The sequence below is a fragment of the Setaria viridis genome, chromosome 1 (genome assembly GCF_005286985.2).
Source record: "Setaria viridis chromosome 1, Setaria_viridis_v4.0, whole genome shotgun sequence".
Taxonomy (NCBI): domain Eukaryota; kingdom Viridiplantae; phylum Streptophyta; class Magnoliopsida; order Poales; family Poaceae; genus Setaria; species Setaria viridis.
In genome coordinates, this window is record NC_048263.2 from 6,181,962 (window position 1) to 6,202,141 (window position 20,180).

The 20,180-nt window shown below is 47.1% G+C and overlaps 4 protein-coding genes across 5 annotated transcripts; 1 reads left to right on the plus strand and 3 right to left on the minus strand.

The window, feature by feature from the left end:
- Positions 1-1,524: 1,524 nt before the first annotated feature.
- Positions 1,525-3,802, minus strand: LOC117853241 (pollen receptor-like kinase 4). Its single transcript, XM_034735630.2, is given in 3 exon segments — positions 1,525-2,237; positions 2,331-3,008; positions 3,100-3,802. Coding segments are annotated over 3 exon segments (2,094 nt in total).
- A 525-nt stretch (positions 3,803-4,327) lies between these two features.
- Positions 4,328-7,685, minus strand: LOC117843806 (uncharacterized). Its single transcript, XM_034724560.2, has 2 exons — positions 6,706-7,685; positions 4,328-5,065 (listed from the first exon to the last, which is right to left on the minus strand). Exons 1-2 carry the CDS (start codon positions 7,580-7,582, stop codon positions 4,767-4,769), a joined length of 1,176 nt encoding a protein of 391 aa, XP_034580451.1. The 5' UTR covers positions 7,583-7,685; the 3' UTR covers positions 4,328-4,766.
- Positions 7,686-10,936: 3,251 nt separating this feature from the next.
- Positions 10,937-14,183, plus strand: LOC117847326 (serine/threonine-protein kinase STY13). Of its 2 annotated transcripts, none has more exons than XM_034728520.2 (3): positions 10,937-11,148; positions 11,748-12,778; positions 13,594-14,183. In XM_034728520.2, exons 2-3 carry the CDS (start codon positions 11,841-11,843, stop codon positions 13,931-13,933), a joined length of 1,278 nt encoding a protein of 425 aa, XP_034584411.1. In that variant the 5' UTR covers positions 10,937-11,148; positions 11,748-11,840; the 3' UTR covers positions 13,934-14,183. The 2 variants fall into 2 exon arrangements, with proteins under 2 accessions (XP_034584411.1, XP_034584418.1); XM_034728527.2 differs by lacking the exon at positions 10,937-11,148 and adding an exon at positions 11,165-11,316.
- Positions 14,184-14,951: 768 nt separating this feature from the next.
- LOC117847342 (squamosa promoter-binding-like protein 4) lies at positions 14,952-18,272 on the minus strand. The gene is made up of 4 exons (XM_034728537.2): positions 17,890-18,272; positions 17,170-17,306; positions 16,564-16,797; positions 14,952-15,586 (listed from the first exon to the last, which is right to left on the minus strand). Exons 1-4 carry the CDS (start codon positions 18,207-18,209, stop codon positions 15,279-15,281), a joined length of 999 nt encoding a protein of 332 aa, XP_034584428.1. The 5' UTR covers positions 18,210-18,272; the 3' UTR covers positions 14,952-15,278.
- Positions 18,273-20,180: the final 1,908 nt, after the last annotated feature.

A 20,180-nucleotide genomic window follows, 5' to 3' on the forward strand; every position in this document is an offset into this window, starting at 1 on the left:
GTGCTTTGCCTGGCACGGATGACAGAACCGTGAGCGCCGTACATTCTAGAAAAGAGAATGCCGGCGGTGTATACACCATGCTAAACTTTAGCATCTATCACATCGGATGTTTGATACTAAGTAGGAGTATTAAACACAGTTTAATTATAAAATTAATTGCACAGATGGAGTCTACTTCGCGAGACGAATCTATTAAACCTAATTAGTCCATAATTTAACAATGTGGTGCTACAATAACCATTTGCTAATAATGGATTAATTAGTTTTAATAGATTCGTCTCACGAATTAGACTCCATCTGTGCAATTAGTTTTGTTATTAGCTCATGTTTAATCTTCCTAATTAGCATCCGAACATTTGATGTGACCCTATTAAAGTTTAGCATCTTGTATCAAATACACTTTAATTCGGTGCCCGCGTGCACCAGTACGCGCACATTGTCGCAGGTTCGACCGTTTCGAGCGACCCAGTTGTACTCACACATTGCAGGTTCAGTGATCTATAAGGGGCTACGCCGTCATGTTTGCGGAGCACCCAGGTCTTGTGCTGGTTCTAACCTCACGTATTTACTTTATCTGCATAAACCTCTCAACGCACCATTTACTCCCCCCGAACTATCTTTGTCGGTCCAATTTATTCCCCTTCACGTACAAGTTAAGCTTTAAGTTCAAATTTTATGATGACACGCTCTATGTTAGAAAAATACATAAGAACTTTTTCATGCAAGTTTTGTATCCATATGATTAATTTCGTATAATAATGTTCCTACCATATGAAATAACCATAAAAAAATCTTAATGTATTTTTGTAACACGGGACATCATGTTGTCTATCCATTCACAAAATTTGAGAATGTAGAGAAATAAAAAAGATAAATCTAGAGGATAAATTGAACCAACTGAAATGGTTCAGGGTAGTAATTTGAGCTTAAATTTTGTTAAGTGAATTTGGTGGACAAAGTGAATAGATGAAGGTAGTAAAATGTATTTCTTCCATTCCTTTTATCAGACATCGGACACACGTTTAGCGGGAGGGGGGACACAATTTCCTCCTCTTCTTCCTCCCTCCTATCTTTCCCTTCTCCTTCTTTTTTTTTTCATCCTCCTCCTCTTCGTTTATGTCTAAAATTTGTACGGGGGACTAGGAGGGAGGGGAGGGGGGCATGTTTCGCTAATGAAATCCAGCACAAGAAAAGATAGCACTTTAAAGATTATACAACAAAACAATCACACACTAATCTAACATCATTTTCCAGTATGATATGTAAGGATTCGTACGAATAACAGGCACAATATAGAACAAAACGTATTAAAAGTACCTTACACACTAGCACCCTTTTATCCCTTTTGACAAATTAAGCTAAGCCAATTTACACGATCGAAATTCCCCATGAACCATATCAGAAACCGCACCACCATGATCTATCCCATCTTCTCAATTGTATTTGTTCATCAATTCGATCAGTCGATCAACGCATCCAAATTTAGTTCACGATCCAATAATCCAGCCATATGCATGTGCATGCTTAGCTTGCCACGTAAACCATCGTCTCGGCTGCATCCCTTGCATACACGCACGGCGCTGATCGATCACTGGGATTTTCTTGGTTAGTTACGCGGGTGTATGTGCTGCTCGCCTAGGACGACGACGACGACGAGTCGGCGGCGGCGGGCTCGGGGTCCCGGATCTCGTCCATGCGCGCGATGACCGTCTTGAGGTCCCACCTCCGGTCGACGTCGGCGTCGCAGCATCCCAGGCCAACCTGGAGCAGCTTGACCATGTCGGCCTCGTATCCCCTGGCCCCCGTGATGTCCTTGTCGAACACCTCGCCGGTGCGCTCCTCCGTGACGACGGACTGCACCCACCCGGCGAGGTCGCCACCCTGCCGCCCCTGCCGGAGGTAGTTCGCCGGGAACTTGCCGGTGAGCACCTCGAGGATGAGGATGCCCAGGCTCCACACGTCGCTCTTCTTGGACGGCTTCCCCTGCGGCGCGATGCACTCGGGCGCCTTGTACGCCACCATCACCTGCGCCGCGATCTGCGACGTCACCACCGGCACCAGCGCGTAGTCCGACAGCACCGCCTCGAACGCGCCGTCGAGCAGCACGTTCGACGACTTGAGGTGCCCGTGCGGCACCGTCAGCATCGGCAGCTCGTCGTACAGGTGCGCCAGCCCCCGCGCCGCGCCCTTGATGATCCGCAGCCGCTTCCCCCAATCCAACAGCGACCCTCGATTGCCTGCAGATCCAATTCCAAGCAGATCTATATGTTTATGCAAGATCTCATGCAAATGCAAGAACACATTTAATTTTGAGAATGTTGTTTGTTTACCATGGAGGAGCTGGGCGAGGCTGCCATTGACGACGTAGTCAGTGACGAGGAGCTTCTCCTCCTTCTTGTAAAGGTAGGCGACGAGGGGGAGGAGGTTGGGGTGGGCGAGGCGGCCGAGGCGGCGCATGTGCTCCGAGAAGTCCTCCCGGCCGACGCCGTTCATGTCCTTGAACCGCTTCACAACCACGGCGGGCCCGTCGCAGAGCGTCGCCTTGTACGACGACCCGAAGTTGCCGCTGCCAAGCACCTCGGCCGACGCCCGGAGAAGGTCCTCGATCTCGAACCGGGTGCGGCCCTCCTGGATGAACACCAGCCGCCCGTGCTCGTCTCGCCGCTGCCGCTTCGCCGCGGCGGCACCTCCGGCCGCGCCGGCGGCGGCGGCGGCGCGCGGCTGGCTCGTGCTGGCGGCGTTCTCGATGTTGACGGCCGGCGCGGTGTTGAGCTTCGGGTTGGAGGGCGTCTGGTCCCCGCCGCCGCCGAGCGCCTCGGCGGCCGCGCGCCTCTTCGGCCTCTGCCGGCGACGGCCGAGAACCCCCGTGGCGATGCCCACGGCGCAGAGGATCACGCCGAGGACGATGAGCGCGATGGCGATCTTCGTCATGGTCGACATGCCCGAGCGCGGCACCCCCAGGCCGTCGCACTCCGCGTCCAGCGGCTTGCCGCAGAGGAACTTGTTACCTGCAGATCGTTCGTTCAAAGGATTTCACATCAGAAATCACACGGGTGCACGATGAGAGAGAGGATCGATCGATAATGACATGGTAATTACCTGCGAACATGCTTGAATTGAAGCGGCTGAGCCCCGCCGGGATCGGGCCGGAGAGGTTGTTGTTGGAGACGTCGACGAACCTGAGCTCCGGCTGGGAGAAGTCCGGGAGGCATCCCTCGAAGCGGTTGTTGGCGAGCGAGAGCTCGAGCAGCCGCGGCGAGGTGATGGACCCCGGGACGGGCCCGGAGAACTCGTTGAAGCCGAGGTGGAGTTTGCGGAGGCCGCGCATGGGCCGGAACGTGCCCTCCGGGATGACGCCGGAGAGGCGGTTCCGGGAGAGGTAGAGCATCTTGAGCACGCCGAGCGCGGACACGTTGGGGAACGCGCCGGTGAGCGCGTTGTCGGCGAGGCTGAGCGCGCGGAGGCCCGGGAGCACGGCGAGCGCGGACAGGTCCGGCGCGGCGCCCGCCAGGCCCAGCCGCTCCAGCTGCAGGCCCTGCACGGTGCCGTTGCCGTGGCAGGACACGCCGTACCAGGAGGAGCTGTTGCCACTGCACGGGCCCGGGGTGCCCCAGCTCCGGAGCGGGCCCGGCAGCGCGCCGTCCGGCCCGCGCAGCGTGTCCCGGAACGCGATCAGCACGTCCGCCTCCGTCGTGCCCTGGGCCGCGGCGGGGCGCGGCGGCGAAACGAGGAGGACAACGGCGGCCGCGACGACGACAGCGAGGGCGACGCGGGTGTGGCCGGGCGGCCGCGGCCGCGCCATCGGGGACGCGCGCGGTCGGGCAGGGCGGGGCGGTGCCGAGCTGGTAAGTCCTCCGGCGAGCGAGCCGGCCGGGTCGGTCACGCACGCGGCGGTGGTGGTCGTCGCCTTGCCGGAGCCGCCCGCAGCAGCATGCACCCACGCACGCCCGTGGGCGTCGTCGCGGGAGGAGGCGATGGCGAAGCTACGCGCACCGCGTGTGCATGGGTGTGGAGGAATGGGAGGGGGGGAGGAGGTGGCGGGGAGGAAATGCGGGGAGGGGTCGCGTCGCGACGCCCCTAAGAATAGGCGGGAGAAGACGCAGCAGGTGCTGCGCCCTCGCCCAGCTCAGGCGTCTGTTGCTGCAGTTTCTGTGTCGTTCGCGCGGTTGGATACGAGAGGAGGTTTTAGGGGCCAGGCCAGGTTCATGGTGTTCTAATTTTAAGCTACGCCAGCAACATATGCCAGGTCCCAGGGCACCTACCAACGACATTCTTGTCTGAACGTCTGAATCTTACAAGAAGTTGGCGCTTCAGGAAACACCATGGCTGGACTACTTGAGCAGCAGCACGTCAATGATATTCAGATGAAGCCTCGAAACATTACAACACTCTCACAGGCAATGGGATTACCTTCCCAAGTCCCAACTTCATCGCAGATGCGATGGATCTGGCAACATCATGGAACTACTACACTGCTAGTATTTACTTCAAAATGCAAGGCGTCTGATCTCTCACCACATCTGGGATTGGGCACCGGATCGGGAAGGGAACCCTGAGCAACAGTCAACAGATGTGAGAATCTGATCTCGCCAAAGGCCCTGAGCAATGGCGATGCCAATGCACCTAACAATGTCTGCTACAAACCGCCTACATCGCTGGATTACAAGGTCATACAGTGCCCCCATATTTACAAAGTTGAAGGACACGGAAACTACAGCTCCGAAATCTTAATCTACGTGATCTGATCTAAACCTGCATCTCATGCATCAGGTCATGCCGACGATGTTCTCAAACCCGTTTTCCTTGACAAGCTCAGTGAACTGGTTGAGGTAGCTGACAAGCCCACCAAGTGATTTGATGAGCTCGTCGGCCTTTTGGCGGGTGGTCTTCATGGCATCAGGTGAAACTGAACCAGCAAGAGCGTGGTTTTGGCCAGCATCTTCATCCGCCTCTTCCTTCAGTATGGTGTGGATATGCTGCGCGTTCTCTTGTAACTTGTTGGCCAGCTCCCATGCATTGTTTTGGCTTTTCTCTGGTTCGCTGTTTGTTCCCACCTCATGGCCTTCTGCAGAAACAGATTACAAAGAAAGTAACTGAGGCAGCAGCAAAATATGACAAGACAAATTGAACATGAATACAAGCTGGCAGTACAAAGGATCAATCAGAACTGCAAATTTAGGTAATTTGTTTAGGCATTGGCTCATTGCAACTTCTGCAATCATCATGTTTGTTGCCCCTGCTTGTTCGAGTTAAAAAAAAAATCCTGTTCGTTGCACAAAAAAACTATATAACATGTTCGATATCAAGGTTACTATATGTATGTACACTCAATGAACATAAATTCAGGTCCTAAAGCGAACTATCTGTCTAACACCATAACACACAATGCAAACAAGGAAATTCTGTCTTGCTTGAACGTTGATTCTATTTTCTACCAATTTTGCTACATTTTACTGCATATTAATTATTATCACATGAGAAAATGGAAAGTAGTATTAGTCTTCATTAGATGAAATCTTGTCATCTGCATATGAAATGATACTCATGCTTAAAATTCCATCAGATAAAGGACCAAAAGGCTTCATGGGCTGATGGCGATCCTTAAAACTTGATACCTATAGATGTAATATAAATAATTCTAGCACTTCTAAGCCAGAAATGGTAGTTCAAAACAACTTTACAACCATAAATAATCTTCTTAATCAGAACAGATCATTTTCAGTTAGAAATCACCTCATCATGACATTAAAACAACAACATTCTTCAGCGAACAAGCTTGATGACTAAGAGACAATACAATACAATGGATTTTTCAATAAGATACAAATAATTAAAGGACGTTATCTTAGTATCATAATACAAGAAGGGTAGCAAATCTAGTGAAAACTGGCTAAATGTTGATAATCTGTGGGTAAAAAAAAAGGTGCTAAGTTTTCATCTCTTGCCAATGAGTTTTAGTTTGAACTTGAATTTTGCACAGATACAGAACATGCCCTGCCCTACAGGTAGTCTGTAAACTTCTTCAGAATTTTCAAGAACTCTCACCCCCTGATTTTCATGTTTTGTCAACATTCATCTGGTTTCACTACCTATTTCCCGTACATGAAAATTCCAACAACTATAATAGGTGAAGAAGTTGTAATCCAGGATCAATAGCCTGGGGTAAGCCTGATGAACAGCTATGGATTGAATCTTACAAGACAGAAACACCTATTGTAATCGCCAATCAGGCACTGTAATGGATCAAGAGAAATGATGATCATGAGCCTACTCATTTCGTCAATAACTAGCAAAACAGGATTATCATGTCTGAATTTCTCAGAATTCTGTCAGCTTATGATTGTTTCCAAACATTATTATTGACACCTAAGTCTGAAGCCTACATCTGGGAGAACAAAACCATAATAGGAATAGCATCTCCGAATTTCTCAGAAGTCTGTCAGTGTCAGCTTATAATTGTTTCCTAACATTATTATCTGACAACTGACATATTTGGGTGCCGCCAAATTTCACCGATAAATCACAACATTTGCATCCATGGAGCACATCATTGCAGACTTGCATAACCATCTAGTTGTGACACAAGTTTCACAACCAGACTACATCACAATCAAGTTTCCAGTATCACCAACTTATAATGATCATAAGCACACAGCTGCGAAATCAGAACATGAAATGCAAAGAGAGGCGATGAGTTGCATGTACCCAAGTCATTCGAAGCATCAGCATTGCTGCCATCCACCTGCATTTCCTCCTGCTTCTCGTCGTCCTCCTCCTCTTCTTCCACCTCCTCCTCTTCGTCTTCCTCCTCCCCATTCGCCTCCTCCACCGTTTCATTCTCCTGGACCCCGTCTTCAGCTTCTCCAACCTCACGGACGTGAACCCCGTCCTGCTCACCTACCTCAACGCTGGCACCGCCGCCAACTAACCCCTCGACCTCCTCCGCTCCCCCGCCACCGCCAGCCGCGTCCGCGAGCAGGGCCTCCTCGACCCGTATGAGCGCGTCCATGGCCCCATACACCTCCGCGTCAAACTCCACCGGCAGCCCAGCCTTCCTCCGCGCCGCGGCGCCCATCTCCCAGTACCTCCCGCCCGTGCGCACCTCCCACCGCCTCACGGCCCCGTACTCCGCCGCCAGCGCCTCCCACCGGCGGCGGCACTCCGCAGCCGCCCTCTTGCTCCCCCGCCGCCTCGCGGGCCCCGGGGCGAGGGCCTCGGAGGCGGCGAGGTTCTCTGCGACCATGGCCCACTTCTGGAACGCGGAGACGGAGCGGGACCAGCCGTCGTCCACGGCGGCCACCTCGGCGACGAGCGCGAGCGTCTCGGCGGGCGTCCACTCCGGCGCGCCGCCCGAGCGGGTGCGGCGCGGGCTCGGGGGCGCCGGGCCCAGTGGGGGAGGCGGGGGGCGGCGTTTGGGGCCGGAGGAGGAGGAGGTAGGGGTGGCGGCGGGCGGCGGGTGGGTCTTGGCCGGGGGGGAGTGGTGGGCGGGGAGGGCCTGGACCAGGGGCGGCGGCGGGAGGGCCTTGGAGTGCGCCGGGAGTGCCTGGATGACGCACGGCTGGGCGGCGGCGGCGGGATCCATCGGGCTGGGACGGTGGAGGCCGTGGAGGGCGGCGCGCCGGTGCCCGTGAGGCGACACGCGCGGGGTGGGAGGAGCTCGAGACCCGAGGGAGTGCTCCCTGCTGTGTGTTGTCGTCGTGGAGCCGAGAGCGGTCAGTGACAGTGGGTAGTGGCCTGCACGTTCTCCATCCAGTTCCACCGCCTCCGGGCCCGGCCCGGTTCGTCTCTCCTGTTCTCCATCCTGGGCCTCGGCAGCCGTATGGGCCGGGCGGCACTGGCACGGGCTCGAAATATCTCGGTCCACGGCAGCCGACCGCACCTGCGGTGCCGCTGCCACGAGCCCACGACGGCCGAGAAGAAGTCGCGGTGGCGTGCCGCTGCGTCCAGTTTTCATTTTTCCCCCAACAAACAACGTGCTGCTGCACAGCATTTTAGACGGCTTCCCTGACAGGGACTGGCTTGGGATCTTTGAGAACGTGCCCAACTGAACGCTTTTGTTGACTGGCTGGCCGAGCCGGCCGCCCCCGGCTTGACCCTGAACAACCGTGTGAAACACATGGGTGGAAATAGCTTCATATTGCTTGCTTTCATTCTATTTCAGAACCGGTTTACACCGTAAACATATATCTTTACTGAGTTGCATTTTGTGTTTACTTCTTGGCTTCCTAGTCGTGCTTATTTGCATTTGTTTATATAGTTCTTGGTATTTTGTAAAAAGTTACTAACTCTTTTTGTAGTATAAAAGTAAAACCAATATATTCCATGCATCTTAATTACCTTTTATATATTTTACAAACTGTTTATTTTCTTTGCATTAGGAAGGGACAATTAAAAGATTGTCGTCTAGAACTAAGCAAGCTTAAAGGGAAAAAAGAGAGTCTGCAATATATTGAAAACATGTAGGACAGTTTCACATCCTTCACATCCTCTCTAGCTTTCTTATCTCCTCTTTGAGTCTTCCTCACTGCCTTCTTCATTCTTATCTTTCATGATATTGAATCTCTCTCTCTTTTCTCTTATCTCCGTGAAGGAGATACGAGATTCGCATGCTAACTCGAAGTTCTTCTCCGCCTCTACCCTAGCTCTCAATCGGTTAAGAAAAAAATATTTAGCTGGTTTTTTATAAAAGTTGCCAGCTTTTAGGTTATGTAAAAGTGAAACCGACACTTGTTCTTATCTAGTGGTTAATGCACCTTAATCATTTTCTATATGTTAGACATATCATTTATTTTCTTTGCACTAGAAAGAGACAATCAAAAGATTGCCGTGTGGAACCGAGCAACATTAAAGAATAGGATAGAGTCTGCAATAGACTAAAAACGTGCATGATGTTTGGCTCTTTTTCACCTCCTTCTTCATCTTCTCTTTCACAATGTTGGATCTCCTTTCTTTTCTCTTATCTCCATGAAGGAAGCCTGAGATTTATATGCTAGTTTGATGTTATTCTCCATCTCTACCTTGGGTTCATCTATTCTTACTTATTTGCATTGTGTATATAGCTCTTAGCTTTCAATCGTTTTTTTAAAAAACTATTTTTATTTTTTCATAAAAGTTACCGGCTCTTTTGGTTCTATAAAACTAACACTCGCCCTTCTCTAATGGTTAATTCACCTTAATCTTTTTCTATATATTGCAGAAATTATTTATTTTCTTCACATCATGAAGAAGCATTTAAAAGTTAGCCGTTTGGAAACTGAACAAGCTTAAAGTTTAAAGAATATAATAGAGTCTGCAATAGATTAAAAACGGACCATCCTTTCTTGCTTTTTATCTCCGCTTGGGCTCTTTCTTACCTCCTCCGTCCTTCTCTTTCCACATCTTATATCTCATCCTCTCATACCTCCGTGAAGGAATGGAACACCAAGAGACTTGAGATTTGCATGCTAACTCGAAGTTCTTCTCCGTCTCTACCTTGTGTCTCCTACGAGATCAGAATTCTATCCCAGTGAGCCTAGATGTTTTTGTGAACTGCTTACTTCATACCATGTAAGTTCCACTTCATCTAATGATAAACCTCCTAGTTTCGTGTGGCTCTATATGATTCCACTTGATTATTTGCCACAAATTTCGCAAGATTGGTTTCTTTTCTACATTGTTGAGCATGTGTGCTTAATCTTGGAGGGGTGAGTGCCGTTGTGGATGCAAAGTTTTATAAAGAGAAAATATTTTAGTATTCATTTCAATCTTCTTTGTTCAACTTTGTTAGTTTACCCGAACTAGCTATATAACTTAAGGTAACTAGATTCCCCATGAATAGGATTTTATTTTATCGAGAAGATAGATTTCATTTGTGGTCATAAGGAAAAGATTCAGATATGTGACAACCTACTAGATCAATCTTATGGCATCACGGGTTAAAGTAGTGGATGTACAATACCTATCACATTTGGCGCTTATATTTTAAGATTTTATCAACTTCTCGTCTAGTTCAATCCAACAACACTACCATATAAGCACTCACCATCGCACCTCGTTGGCTGCAATGGTGAGTACTCGAATTAGGGAACCTCCAGTGTCTTAGTGATTTTGTTGAGCAAAATTTATAACATATTAGAACGTCTGCTGACCACATCATGTACGTTAGTTCGTGAGACTCTTAATTCAAAAAAAAGCCACACTTCTCCGTCCATGCATCAGCTCCTAGCTCATCTGTGTCCTCGTTGCATGTGACCAATCTGTCTAGCTACTAGGTCGATCTTATAGCATCATAGGTTAAAGTAGCCGATGTACATCACCCAACACATTTGGCGCTCTTTTCGTCTAGTTCAATCCAACAACACTACCATATGAGCACTAACCATTGCATCCTGTTGCCTACAACGGTGGCGAGTACTAGGATTAGGGCACCTTCAGTGTCTCAGCGAATCGATGAGCAAAATCCGTAACCTATTAGAGCGCCCGCTGATCACAACATGTACGTTAGTTCGTGGGACCCTTAATTCAGAAATAGCCACACTCCTCCATCCACGCGTCAACTCCTGCGCTCAGCTGTGAGTCAGCTCCTAGCTCGTCTCTGTTCTCGCTGCATGCATGTGATTTTTTGTTCTTCTCGATCGATTGCTTTTATTATATGCGATTTTCACCATAACACACAAACATCGACTACCACTGTGTGCTCTTTTCGGTTTTCTTGATTCACTATTCGATTTTAACTCCCAATGGAGCTGTCCTTATTGGGCCGAAGAGGGCATTACGTTGAGAATGCAGGGCCTCAACCTTACGAGTGAAGCAAGAAAGATCTCAGAAAAAGAAAAGAAAAGAAAAGAAGAGTGAAGCAAGAAGAGAGAGAAGCGTTGGATGCGGAGGACGGTGGATCGAGGCCGACTGCACGCCGTGGGACTCCAACCCAAAGTATAGAAGAGGATCGATCCCCTCCCTGCGGCTCGATACCCAGTCAGTTACCCACGCACAGCACAAGCTCTCCTCACAGACCTTGACTCGCAGCCGACCACGACCGCGAGGCCGCGGGTCGCTCCGCTCCTCTTCCCGGCCGGATCCTCCACCTCCCGCTCGTCGGTCCGCTGCTGCCGTCTCAGTCTACTGGAGCGGGGATCCATCGGGGCGTCGATTGGTTCCTTCTCTTTGTTGGTAAAGTATTTCTAGCCTGCCTGGTTGGGGGTTCCCCTGCTGCAACTGCAAGAGTTGGTCTAGTGGTCAATCAAGCCCAAATCTTTCTCTGTCTGCATTGATTCCTCGCAAATTCGCGTGCCGCGTGGTGCGCTGCTGACCCAAGCCATCCGCCCTTGGTTCGATAAGGTTATGATTCTTCTTCTTCCTCCTCAGCGCGTCCGCAAGATCGGTATTAGTTGAAGCCATTGGGCTTCATGGCACCCAATCGAGGTGCGGGTGCGGTTTGTTTTGCGAACAATTTTGGGGTTCAACTGAACTGAACCCCCATGACTCGGCGCTGTGCGCGCGCCCCGGGAGGAGCTGATAGGGAAGGGTCTGGGGAAAGCGTCATGCTTTTAGGAGGAAAGGCTTAACTACTGGGTGTAAATATGGTTTTGCGTGCTTCAAATGAGGAAAGTTCTTGCTTTGAGTAGTAGAGGCGTTGCATCTGTTTTTATGGAAAATTCATGGGGTTCTTGGCTGTAGAACGAAGTAATTGCTGCAGTTCTAAGCTAAAATTTATGCTGTTTAGTGGTTGCTGGTTGCCAGCTTATCTCATTAATTTGGTCTTGTTGCAGAGCTGGTGAGGGAGCAGGAGAGGGCACTTCTCGCGTGAGGATGGGCAATCTGCAGCAGCTGCAGCTCTACTATTAGGATTTGATCCTTCCAACATGGCTGAGGGGGCGCGGTTTCATGGTATGATAGGTGGTGGTGGTGGCGGTGGAGGAAAGGGGATGCAAGACAATGAGATCAATGGCTTCTACAACATGCCTTATTACCAAAAGTTTGGGGAGGGCTCCCACATGTCTGTTGACAGCGCCGACGGCTTCAACCTGGCCAACTGCGCTGGTGGTTCTGTCGCCATGTCTGTGGACAACAGCAGTGTGGGCTCGAATGAGTCCCGCACGGTCATACTGAAGCACCCGGGCCTCCGTGACGCTCCGACTGCAAGCTATTCAGTTGGCAATAGTGTCTTCCGCCCCAACCGTGTCGCTGCACACACGCTAAATGAGGATGCATTGGCTCGGGTTTTGATGGACCCGAATCATCCTACAGAGATACTGAATAACTATGAGCAGTGGACAATTGATCTGGGGAGGTTGGACATGGGGGATCCTTTCGCTCAAGGAGCCTTTGGGAAGTTGTACCGGGGAACATACAACGGAGAAGATGTTGCCATTAAGCTGCTGGAGAAGCCTGAGAATGACCCCGAAAGAGCCCATTTGATGGAACAACAATTTGTGCAAGAAGTTATGATGTTGTCTAGGCTGAGTCACCCAAATATTGTAAGGTTCATAGGGGCATGTAGGAAATCGATTGTGTGGTGTATTATTACAGAGTATGCTAAGGGTGGTTCAGTCCGGCAGTTCCTGGCGAGAAGGCAGAACAAGTCGGTGCCTTTGAGGTTGGCTGTGAAACAGGCGTTGGATGTAGCCCGGGGAATGGCTTATGTACATGCATTGGGATTTATTCATCGGGATCTAAAGTCAGATAACCTTCTGATTGCAGCAGACAAATCCATTAAGATTGCTGACTTTGGTGTTGCTCGTATTGAGGTGAAAACTGAAGGGATGACACCAGAGACAGGAACCTACCGCTGGATGGCACCGTAAGTTATAAAATCTCCCTTACTGAAGAATTTCCTATCGAGAATTTTGTCGGTATCTCTGCATCCATGATGTCTGGCATTTCATTTATTTCTGTACACAATCTTGCATAGCTCCAAAGTTGCCAGGCCTTCACTCTAGAACAGTACTGTAGGTTGATAATCTGTTAAGTTGAATAGTTGCACTTACAATTCCTGACATGTTTACTTGGATAGTCTGACTGACTGCACGTCCAACTTTACATAATTGACTTGAAAACTCGAGCACTCAACTACATATGCTGCATAGCAGCCTTCTGGATTACTTGAACTGTATTATTGAGCTATCCATTCGCAACGCTGTCCACTTTTTTCATTAGATTATCAATATATTGTTGCATATCCAATCAATTGAATCATGTTTGTGGGATTGACTTGCATGCTTACGCATGACACAGTAGACAGACTAATAACTTCATAGATATCAATATGGTGGGACTGGTGTGCCCAGTTTCAATCTTTTGGCTGTACAGAGTGTGATTCATCTCATTTAATGCTAAACTATTGCTGACGTTGCACACTTGCATCTGTTTTGTCCACGGCGGGGGGAGGGTGAGTGGGTGACTATACCAACAATAATAGAGAAAGCTATTTTCCTTTTGTATGCATGGTCTAAATGTTATTTCTTACATAAAGAAATTGGATATGAGTGTTAAATTACCATTGCCTCACTAGCAGACTGTTTCTTCTGTAATTTGGATTTTCTTAACAATAATTCAGTGTCACACTGCGTGTATAGTAAACGATTTGGTGTTTGGCCCTTTTTTTTCTATTTGCAGGGAAATGATCCAGCACAGGCCCTATGATCATAAAGTTGATGTCTATAGCTTTGGGATTGTCTTGTGGGAGCTTATAACTGGCATGCTTCCCTTCACAAACATGACAGCTGTTCAGGCAGCTTTCGCTGTTGTAAATAAGGGTGCTCGTCCAGTAATCCCTCAAGACTGCCTGCCTTCTCTAACCCACATCATGACTCGCTGCTGGGATGCGAATCCTGAAGTTCGTCCAGCATTTACTGAGATCGTCTGCATGCTTGAGAGTGCTGAGATGGAGATTGTGAGCAATGTGCGTAAAGCACGCTTCCGCTGCTGTATGTCTCAGCCCATGACCACCGACTGAAGTGGAAACTGGTGGCTAGATGAGGGGAATGGAGGGAAGAAAGGAGGAAGAGCCCATCTCCATGTATTCACCGCATCGATGCTAGGGTCTGCGCTGAAGCCCCTAGGATTCGAGCTTCTGTGTGGTTGCATTCTATGTGTATGCTGCACAGCTGAAGTAATCTCTTCTGAAAGTATAGGTGATGTTGCCTTGTATGTTAAAGAGATCTAATGGAGCTTTCCTATGTTAATAACACCTGCTTGTTCTTGTACTCGCACAAGTTTGCCTGGTTTCGAGTTTCAACGCCCTTCTCTGGGTGTTGGCCTGCGTTTATTACCATTTTGCTATTCTCTGCACTTCAGATTGACATGACTTTGGTTTTGCTATCCTGTGTATGCGTCATCATCTGTTGCCGAAGTCAAACACATGGACTTGGTCCGTAGTTGTGTGCATTGTGCGCCGGCCATGGAGAAATTTTATTTCTGAGCTATTCGGTTGGTGGTTCCTGTTTGGAAACAGAACCTGCCAAGCTGTCTTGTGGCTAGTCTGGTTGGTTGCACTGAGACATGGGATCTCGGCCACATACTCTAAGTCATGTGGGCAAGCAGGCTTCTATGGAAACAATCGTGATGCTGACTAGGTTCTGCAAACACGTCCAATTAGCTATACGATTTTTCTTTTCCTGGTATCAAATAGCTGCTTGATTTGAGGAGACAAGATTGATTTCTTTGCTTGGAATGTGATACTCCCTCCGTTCTAAATTGTAGGTCGTTTTAGCTTTTTTAGCTCATAGATATTATTATGCACCTAGATATCTATGTGCATAATAATATCTATGAATCTAGAAAAGTCAAAATAACCTATAATTTGAAACGGAGGGAGTAATTTGTTAATCGATGATACATTATTAAAAAATAAGTATCTGCGGCAGGTTGGTTATAGTCACTCTAATATTTGAATCAAGCCAGTATCGAATCAACAGCTAGTTTTTTAAGAGAAAATGTTGTAGAAACTATACACACGAAAATACATGTCCAGATTCACCAAGGACAGCTTCAAAGATATCCAGCAGTTGACAGTAGGATTATACAAGTTTAAAATTACAATATCACACTTAAGTTCCAAAGTAGTCACATCAAGGGGGCAAAAAGGAACAGAAAAAAATGGGTCAATCACAGGTTGGAACTGCATATTCAACACAAGCTGGCCTACGCTCAGTTCAACTTAGTTCAGGGAGAATAAATATGTAGATAACATTAACAGAGAGATCTTGATCTCCGGCAGTTGATTGAAGAACTCCTTGCAAGATCCCAGGCCATCTTTGTGGCAATTTATCAAATGATAAGTAGCGTGCATCTTTCACGCTTTAATTTATTTGGTTTAGACCAAAGAAAGCGGGCTCATAGACATTGCTACTAGTGTCCATGGTAAAACGAACCAGCTGAGGCTGAGGTGCTATATGCTGTTCATCAGTACATGAAGCTGGACCAGAGTTCCCTCCATGTGATAAATGAAGGTCACCGTTGTTCTCACTGGCACCAGTGAACTGGATAAGGCAAGATGCTTGCGGTACAGGATCCGGCAATCCACAAGGGCCAGCTGACAGAAGAGAGAGAGCACGCTGGAGATCTGGTGCTCCATCGAATTTTGAAGCAGTTACTGATGTGTCCGGATCTGCAGAACAATAGTTCAAACCATGTTATTCTCCCATTGAAATCGGGACAACAAAGAAAATTAGAATGCTTTAGTCTCTGGAATGGAAATGAAATCATATGGTTTGCCAAACTAGCATGAAAAATAAGCGGAACTCGAAGTCGATTAGGATTTCTAACTTGATGCTTAGAAGTGTTACACTAACCACTAGCATCCCAGAAAAATGTAGGTGCAAGTGGCTCCAATGAAAGACCTGTAGTTTCTTAGTAATTTTTTGAAAGCACAACGAAGTTTATACGTCATCCATAAGCAGAACGAAGTTTATATCAATAGTAATCAAGAACTTCAGTAACATATGACATATGGAACTGAACAAACAAAATAATATTATCAGATATGATATTGGTGAAAAAAAGGACTGCTCTTTTTCATTGTCACTAACATTCAAGTCCCAATACGGTCTCAGAGAAAATGATATTAATATTCTATTTTCCTTAAGTCTAACTCAATCGAGTGTTTGGATTCTACACTAACACGAGAATACATTTGATAATCCAATAATTGTAATATGTTCTTTTTTCCAGGAGTAAATTTACAGACTAAATAATACTGTAATCAATAATAAGACATCCAATAGCCCAGTAAGAATAGAGTTATGGCAAGGCGTTGCGCATTCTTTATTTCACCATGCGTTCTAGATAGGCTAAATCCTACAAACAGGCAAACAGCTACAAATGTATTGACTTTTAATTTACAAACTTCTGCAACAAAAAATCAGTCAATCTCTGCAAGATTTAGCAGTGAGGAGGGAACAGCCAAAAAGTTCCTTTTATGTGTCAATTGTCCTATATGTTTTAAGTAAGGTCCCACTAAGCCAGAGATTTTTTTATATCTTTTTCTAAACTAATGTGGTGAACCACTTAACAAAGCAAGCAGCAGCTTCTTCATTGATGAACACATTTCTGCCTTAGGTAGGAATAACGTCTGGAAAATCAAACCTTTCATTGGCAACAGCTCATCTTTGCCATGGCTGAGTGTTGGAATGGCATTGGACAGGTGAGATTTATCGAAATGAACTTGTCCAGTTATTGCCCCAACTTTTGTTGATAGCTCTCTTATTTCCTTGGCATGTGGGAGCTTGAAGTCAGATGAGCTGTCCCATGGAGAAGTGAAAGGTCTTACATGGCTAAGAGGAGCTTTATTCCAGACAAAACTTATTTGCCGCCTATCATCTGCATTGGCAGAAAAAACAGGGATAAGAACATTTAGTTATATAAAGAGGTGGTACGAAGTTAGAATAATATAGCTGAAACATGACAACCTGAGTTATATAATACATGATATATACATTACTAATCATGGTACTCTCAACTCTCAAGTCCCATACCCAGTTTGTATTCAATTCCATTAAGAAGCACAACAGACAGGCACCTTATTATCAATAAAAGACAGAAAGCTTGCCATTCTCACAGCAAGCTTCACACATCTAGTTGCAACCTTGTACTTGCAGATGAATCTAAGCAACCTCAAGAGCTCATCACTAAAATCAGCCAGTGTCCACAGATGGCGAATATCAAACACTAATCAAGATATGAACGGATTACCAAACAATGATGAAGGCAGCCTTGCAGAGGCAAAGGCATACGCATCTGGCTGAGGCTTCCGCCGGCGGGCATTGTGATCAGACAGACGCCTCCTGCAGCTCCTCTTCTTCTGATCAAACTCTGACAGCGCATGGAACCTGGATTACCCAAACCCAAGGAATCAGCAAAAACTAAACATACATTCTAGGACCTATGGTTAATTGCCATGTAAAAGTGCACACAGAAGATACGCCTGCAATTTAGAATTTTAGATACAGTAACAGAATCGAAATAGACACAAGCCACCAAAAAGCTCATCCCAAAAGCATACACATATATCGAGAGCCATGCCAAAACTGGAAAGGGGAAACAAGCATTGTTGCACAGCCATTTTTACCCATGCCTACGATTCTCCACGCGCACAGCGTACTAATAGTGGAAAGGCAGCATCTTTCGTTCCCAGATCAGGAAAAACGCAGCTCCGTACCAAAAACGCACAACTGCACACGCAGTCTTACACGCCGTACACGCACATCATAGCCACAAAACTAAAAGAGAACAAGTAAAAGATATGCTTGCGCAAATCAATCAACCAATCACGCAATTATTGTAGCGTAACAGCGCGACCCATCCTCGCAGAAAGTAATCATCAAAGAAAGAAGGAGAGCAATTGCAGAGAGCCGCAAGATTGCGGCTCCGCTGAGGTCAACCAGAGCAACAGAAAGCAAGAACACCACCCACCGGCTGCACTGCTGGCAGAAGCGGCGCTCCTGGCCGGCGACGACGACGCGGGGGCACTTGGTGTGGGCCTCGCAGACGCGGTGCTTCCGGTGGTACTCCTTGGCCGTGCCGAGCTCCAGGCCGCACCCCTCGACCTGGCACCTCACCTCCGCTCCCCCGCCCTCCTCGCCCTTGGCACGCTTCGCCTCCCGCTCCCTCCCGCCGCGCCGCGCCGGCGCGTCGCTAGAGGAGCCTGAGCCCGCGGCGGCGTTGTCGCCCCAGTCCCAGAGCAGCGGAGGCGAGGAGGGCGAGGCGGCGTGCTTCGGGGCCGTCCACTCCATGCGGGGCGCCGATTTGGGCTGGTCAATTCGGGATTTGGGGATCGAAGAGGGGGGGTAGGGGGGGGGGACGAGGTGAACAGTGTGGACTGTGGAGAAGAAGAGATGGGGGAAAGAGAATTTGGAATAGAAAAAAGCCAAGTCTTTTTTATATTTGGACCTCCTTTTCTTTTTCTCACTTTCCTTGCAGATTAGTAATGTCTTTTCTCTACACGTTTTCCTCTTTTTCGTGTGTGCTTTTGTCCAAAAAAATTCTCGTTTTCGCCGTAGTGTTCACAGAAAAATGGGTAATCGAACAAGGTGCCAATTCAAAAGTAATTTCTGGAAGCATGAATGTTTTATTTTTTTCATTCGTTTCAAAAAAAATGTTTCATTTCTTTTTGCAAATTGTTCCATGTGATTTGCTGAAAACTCACATGTGCTAAACAAAAAACCTAAGATACCATGCGCAACTGTTTTTGGGGCCTGAACAGAGATAAAAAAAAGTTTCAAGCAACACAAAAATTGCAACCACTTATGAAAACTTAAAATTAGACGCAAATTCTCGAATGGAAGACAAAACACCATATACATATAAATAAAGAAGCAAACATAAAAAGGAAGCCACAACATAAGTTCAGGTCTTTCATTTTCATGCACACTGCATATCCTTTTCCTGTGATAAGATAAAAAATGGTTGCTGGTCTAATAATGCTAATTGGTGTGCTAAGCTGCTAGTGGGCCACTTAATTAACTTTTAATTAAATATGCTTAGTTGAGACGTGAGGAGGGGCTGTGGAGTGGTGCATCTTCCCTTCTGCCGCATAAAGAAGTGGGGAGGTCAGAGGTCGTTTTCCTGGCCCCTTCTCATCTCCCTTCTTCGAAATTGAATTTTTGCCCACCCTTTTGATTGATGGACATGGAAAGGAAAGATGAGTGATTCGATGCGATGGTGTGAGGTGGCCGTGACTCCGACCCCTGCGTCTCCTACCCCCATTTTATTCACGAGCTGGCAATTGCTGCGCTATCTTTCTTGTTTTTTCATGCTGTTTGCGAAAAGTCAACATGGAATTCTGACTAATGGTTCTGCACGAACTCAGTGTGCGGCTTCGATTTTTTTTTTTCTTCCGAAAAGGGCGACTTCGATTTCATACATACTCCTAGAGTGATATTGTGGCATGAGGTCCATAAAAAAATTGTAAGGTAATAGCTAGGGATCTTTTGAAGTGCAAGAAATTTACATGAAGAAACTACTATAAATGAGCCAAGAAAAAACTTTTAAACGTTCCAATGGAGACAAAATGTTGTTATGCGCGGTAGGATAGGAAAAGTCAAAGTTATACCTCAGAGAACGTGTCATTATCCAAAACGACATAAGTTTACCTCATGAAGATCTTCGGTAGGAAATAAAGCGAGCAAAGCAATGGCATAGATATTACTACTTACTTGTTATTAAGACTAATCCCAGTGCAGGTTTCATGCACATTAATTAGGGTGCCATGTCAGTATTTTTAATGATATGGCAGTGAGTTAATGAGGAGAGAGGTAAGAGGGGTTTCATCTAGATGAAACTATGTATGCACAGTTACCAACACAGTTTGTGTCTTACATGTAGTGCATATGAAACTATACCATAAAATTTTGCATTGTAGAGGTAGTTTCAAATACAATTTCATTTTCATGCTGCTTATGTGGTTACCTTGGAAACATCAAAATGAAACTCTCCATTGTGATTAGCCTAATAACCCCCCAATGTTACATCTCATTAAATTCACGATTATATGTCTTATTCATGCTTTGTTTGATACTAGTCCATCAATCTGTCAATGTATTTTAAGAGAGGGGGTGTTAACTTAAGCTGATCTTTTAATAATGGTAAATGTTGGCATCCTTTTAGAAAATTTGCAAAAAAAAAATCATTTGAAAATCAAGGGGGTCTTTAGATACCAACCTATACCTCTTACTTCCTTAAAATCTAGCATCTGCAAGTTTTAT

Bases quoted from the DNA above. Each gene is read 5' to 3' on its own strand.
- LOC117843806 (XM_034724560.2), bottom strand. From the start codon at position 7,582: ATGGATCCCGCCGCCGCCGCCCAGCCGTGCGTCATCCAGGCACTCCCG. The intron at 5,066-6,705 runs GTACATGCAACT...CTGTTTCTGCAG, and splicing joins TGATGCTTCGAATGACTTGG to AAGGCCATGAGGTGGGAACA.
- LOC117847326 (XM_034728520.2), top strand. From the start codon at position 11,841: ATGGCTGAGGGGGCGCGGTTTCATGGTATGATAGGTGGTGGTGGTGGC. The intron at 12,779-13,593 runs GTAAGTTATAAA...TTCTATTTGCAG, and splicing joins ACCTACCGCTGGATGGCACC to GGAAATGATCCAGCACAGGC.
- LOC117847342 (XM_034728537.2), bottom strand. From the start codon at position 18,209: ATGGAGTGGACGGCCCCGAAGCACGCCGCCTCGCCCTCCTCGCCTCCG. The intron at 16,798-17,169 runs GTAATCCGTTCA...CTGCCAATGCAG, and splicing joins GCTGCCTTCATCATTGTTTG to ATGATAGGCGGCAAATAAGT. The intron at 15,587-16,563 runs GTTTGATTTTCC...ATTGTTCTGCAG, and splicing joins TGAGCTGTTGCCAATGAAAG to ATCCGGACACATCAGTAACT.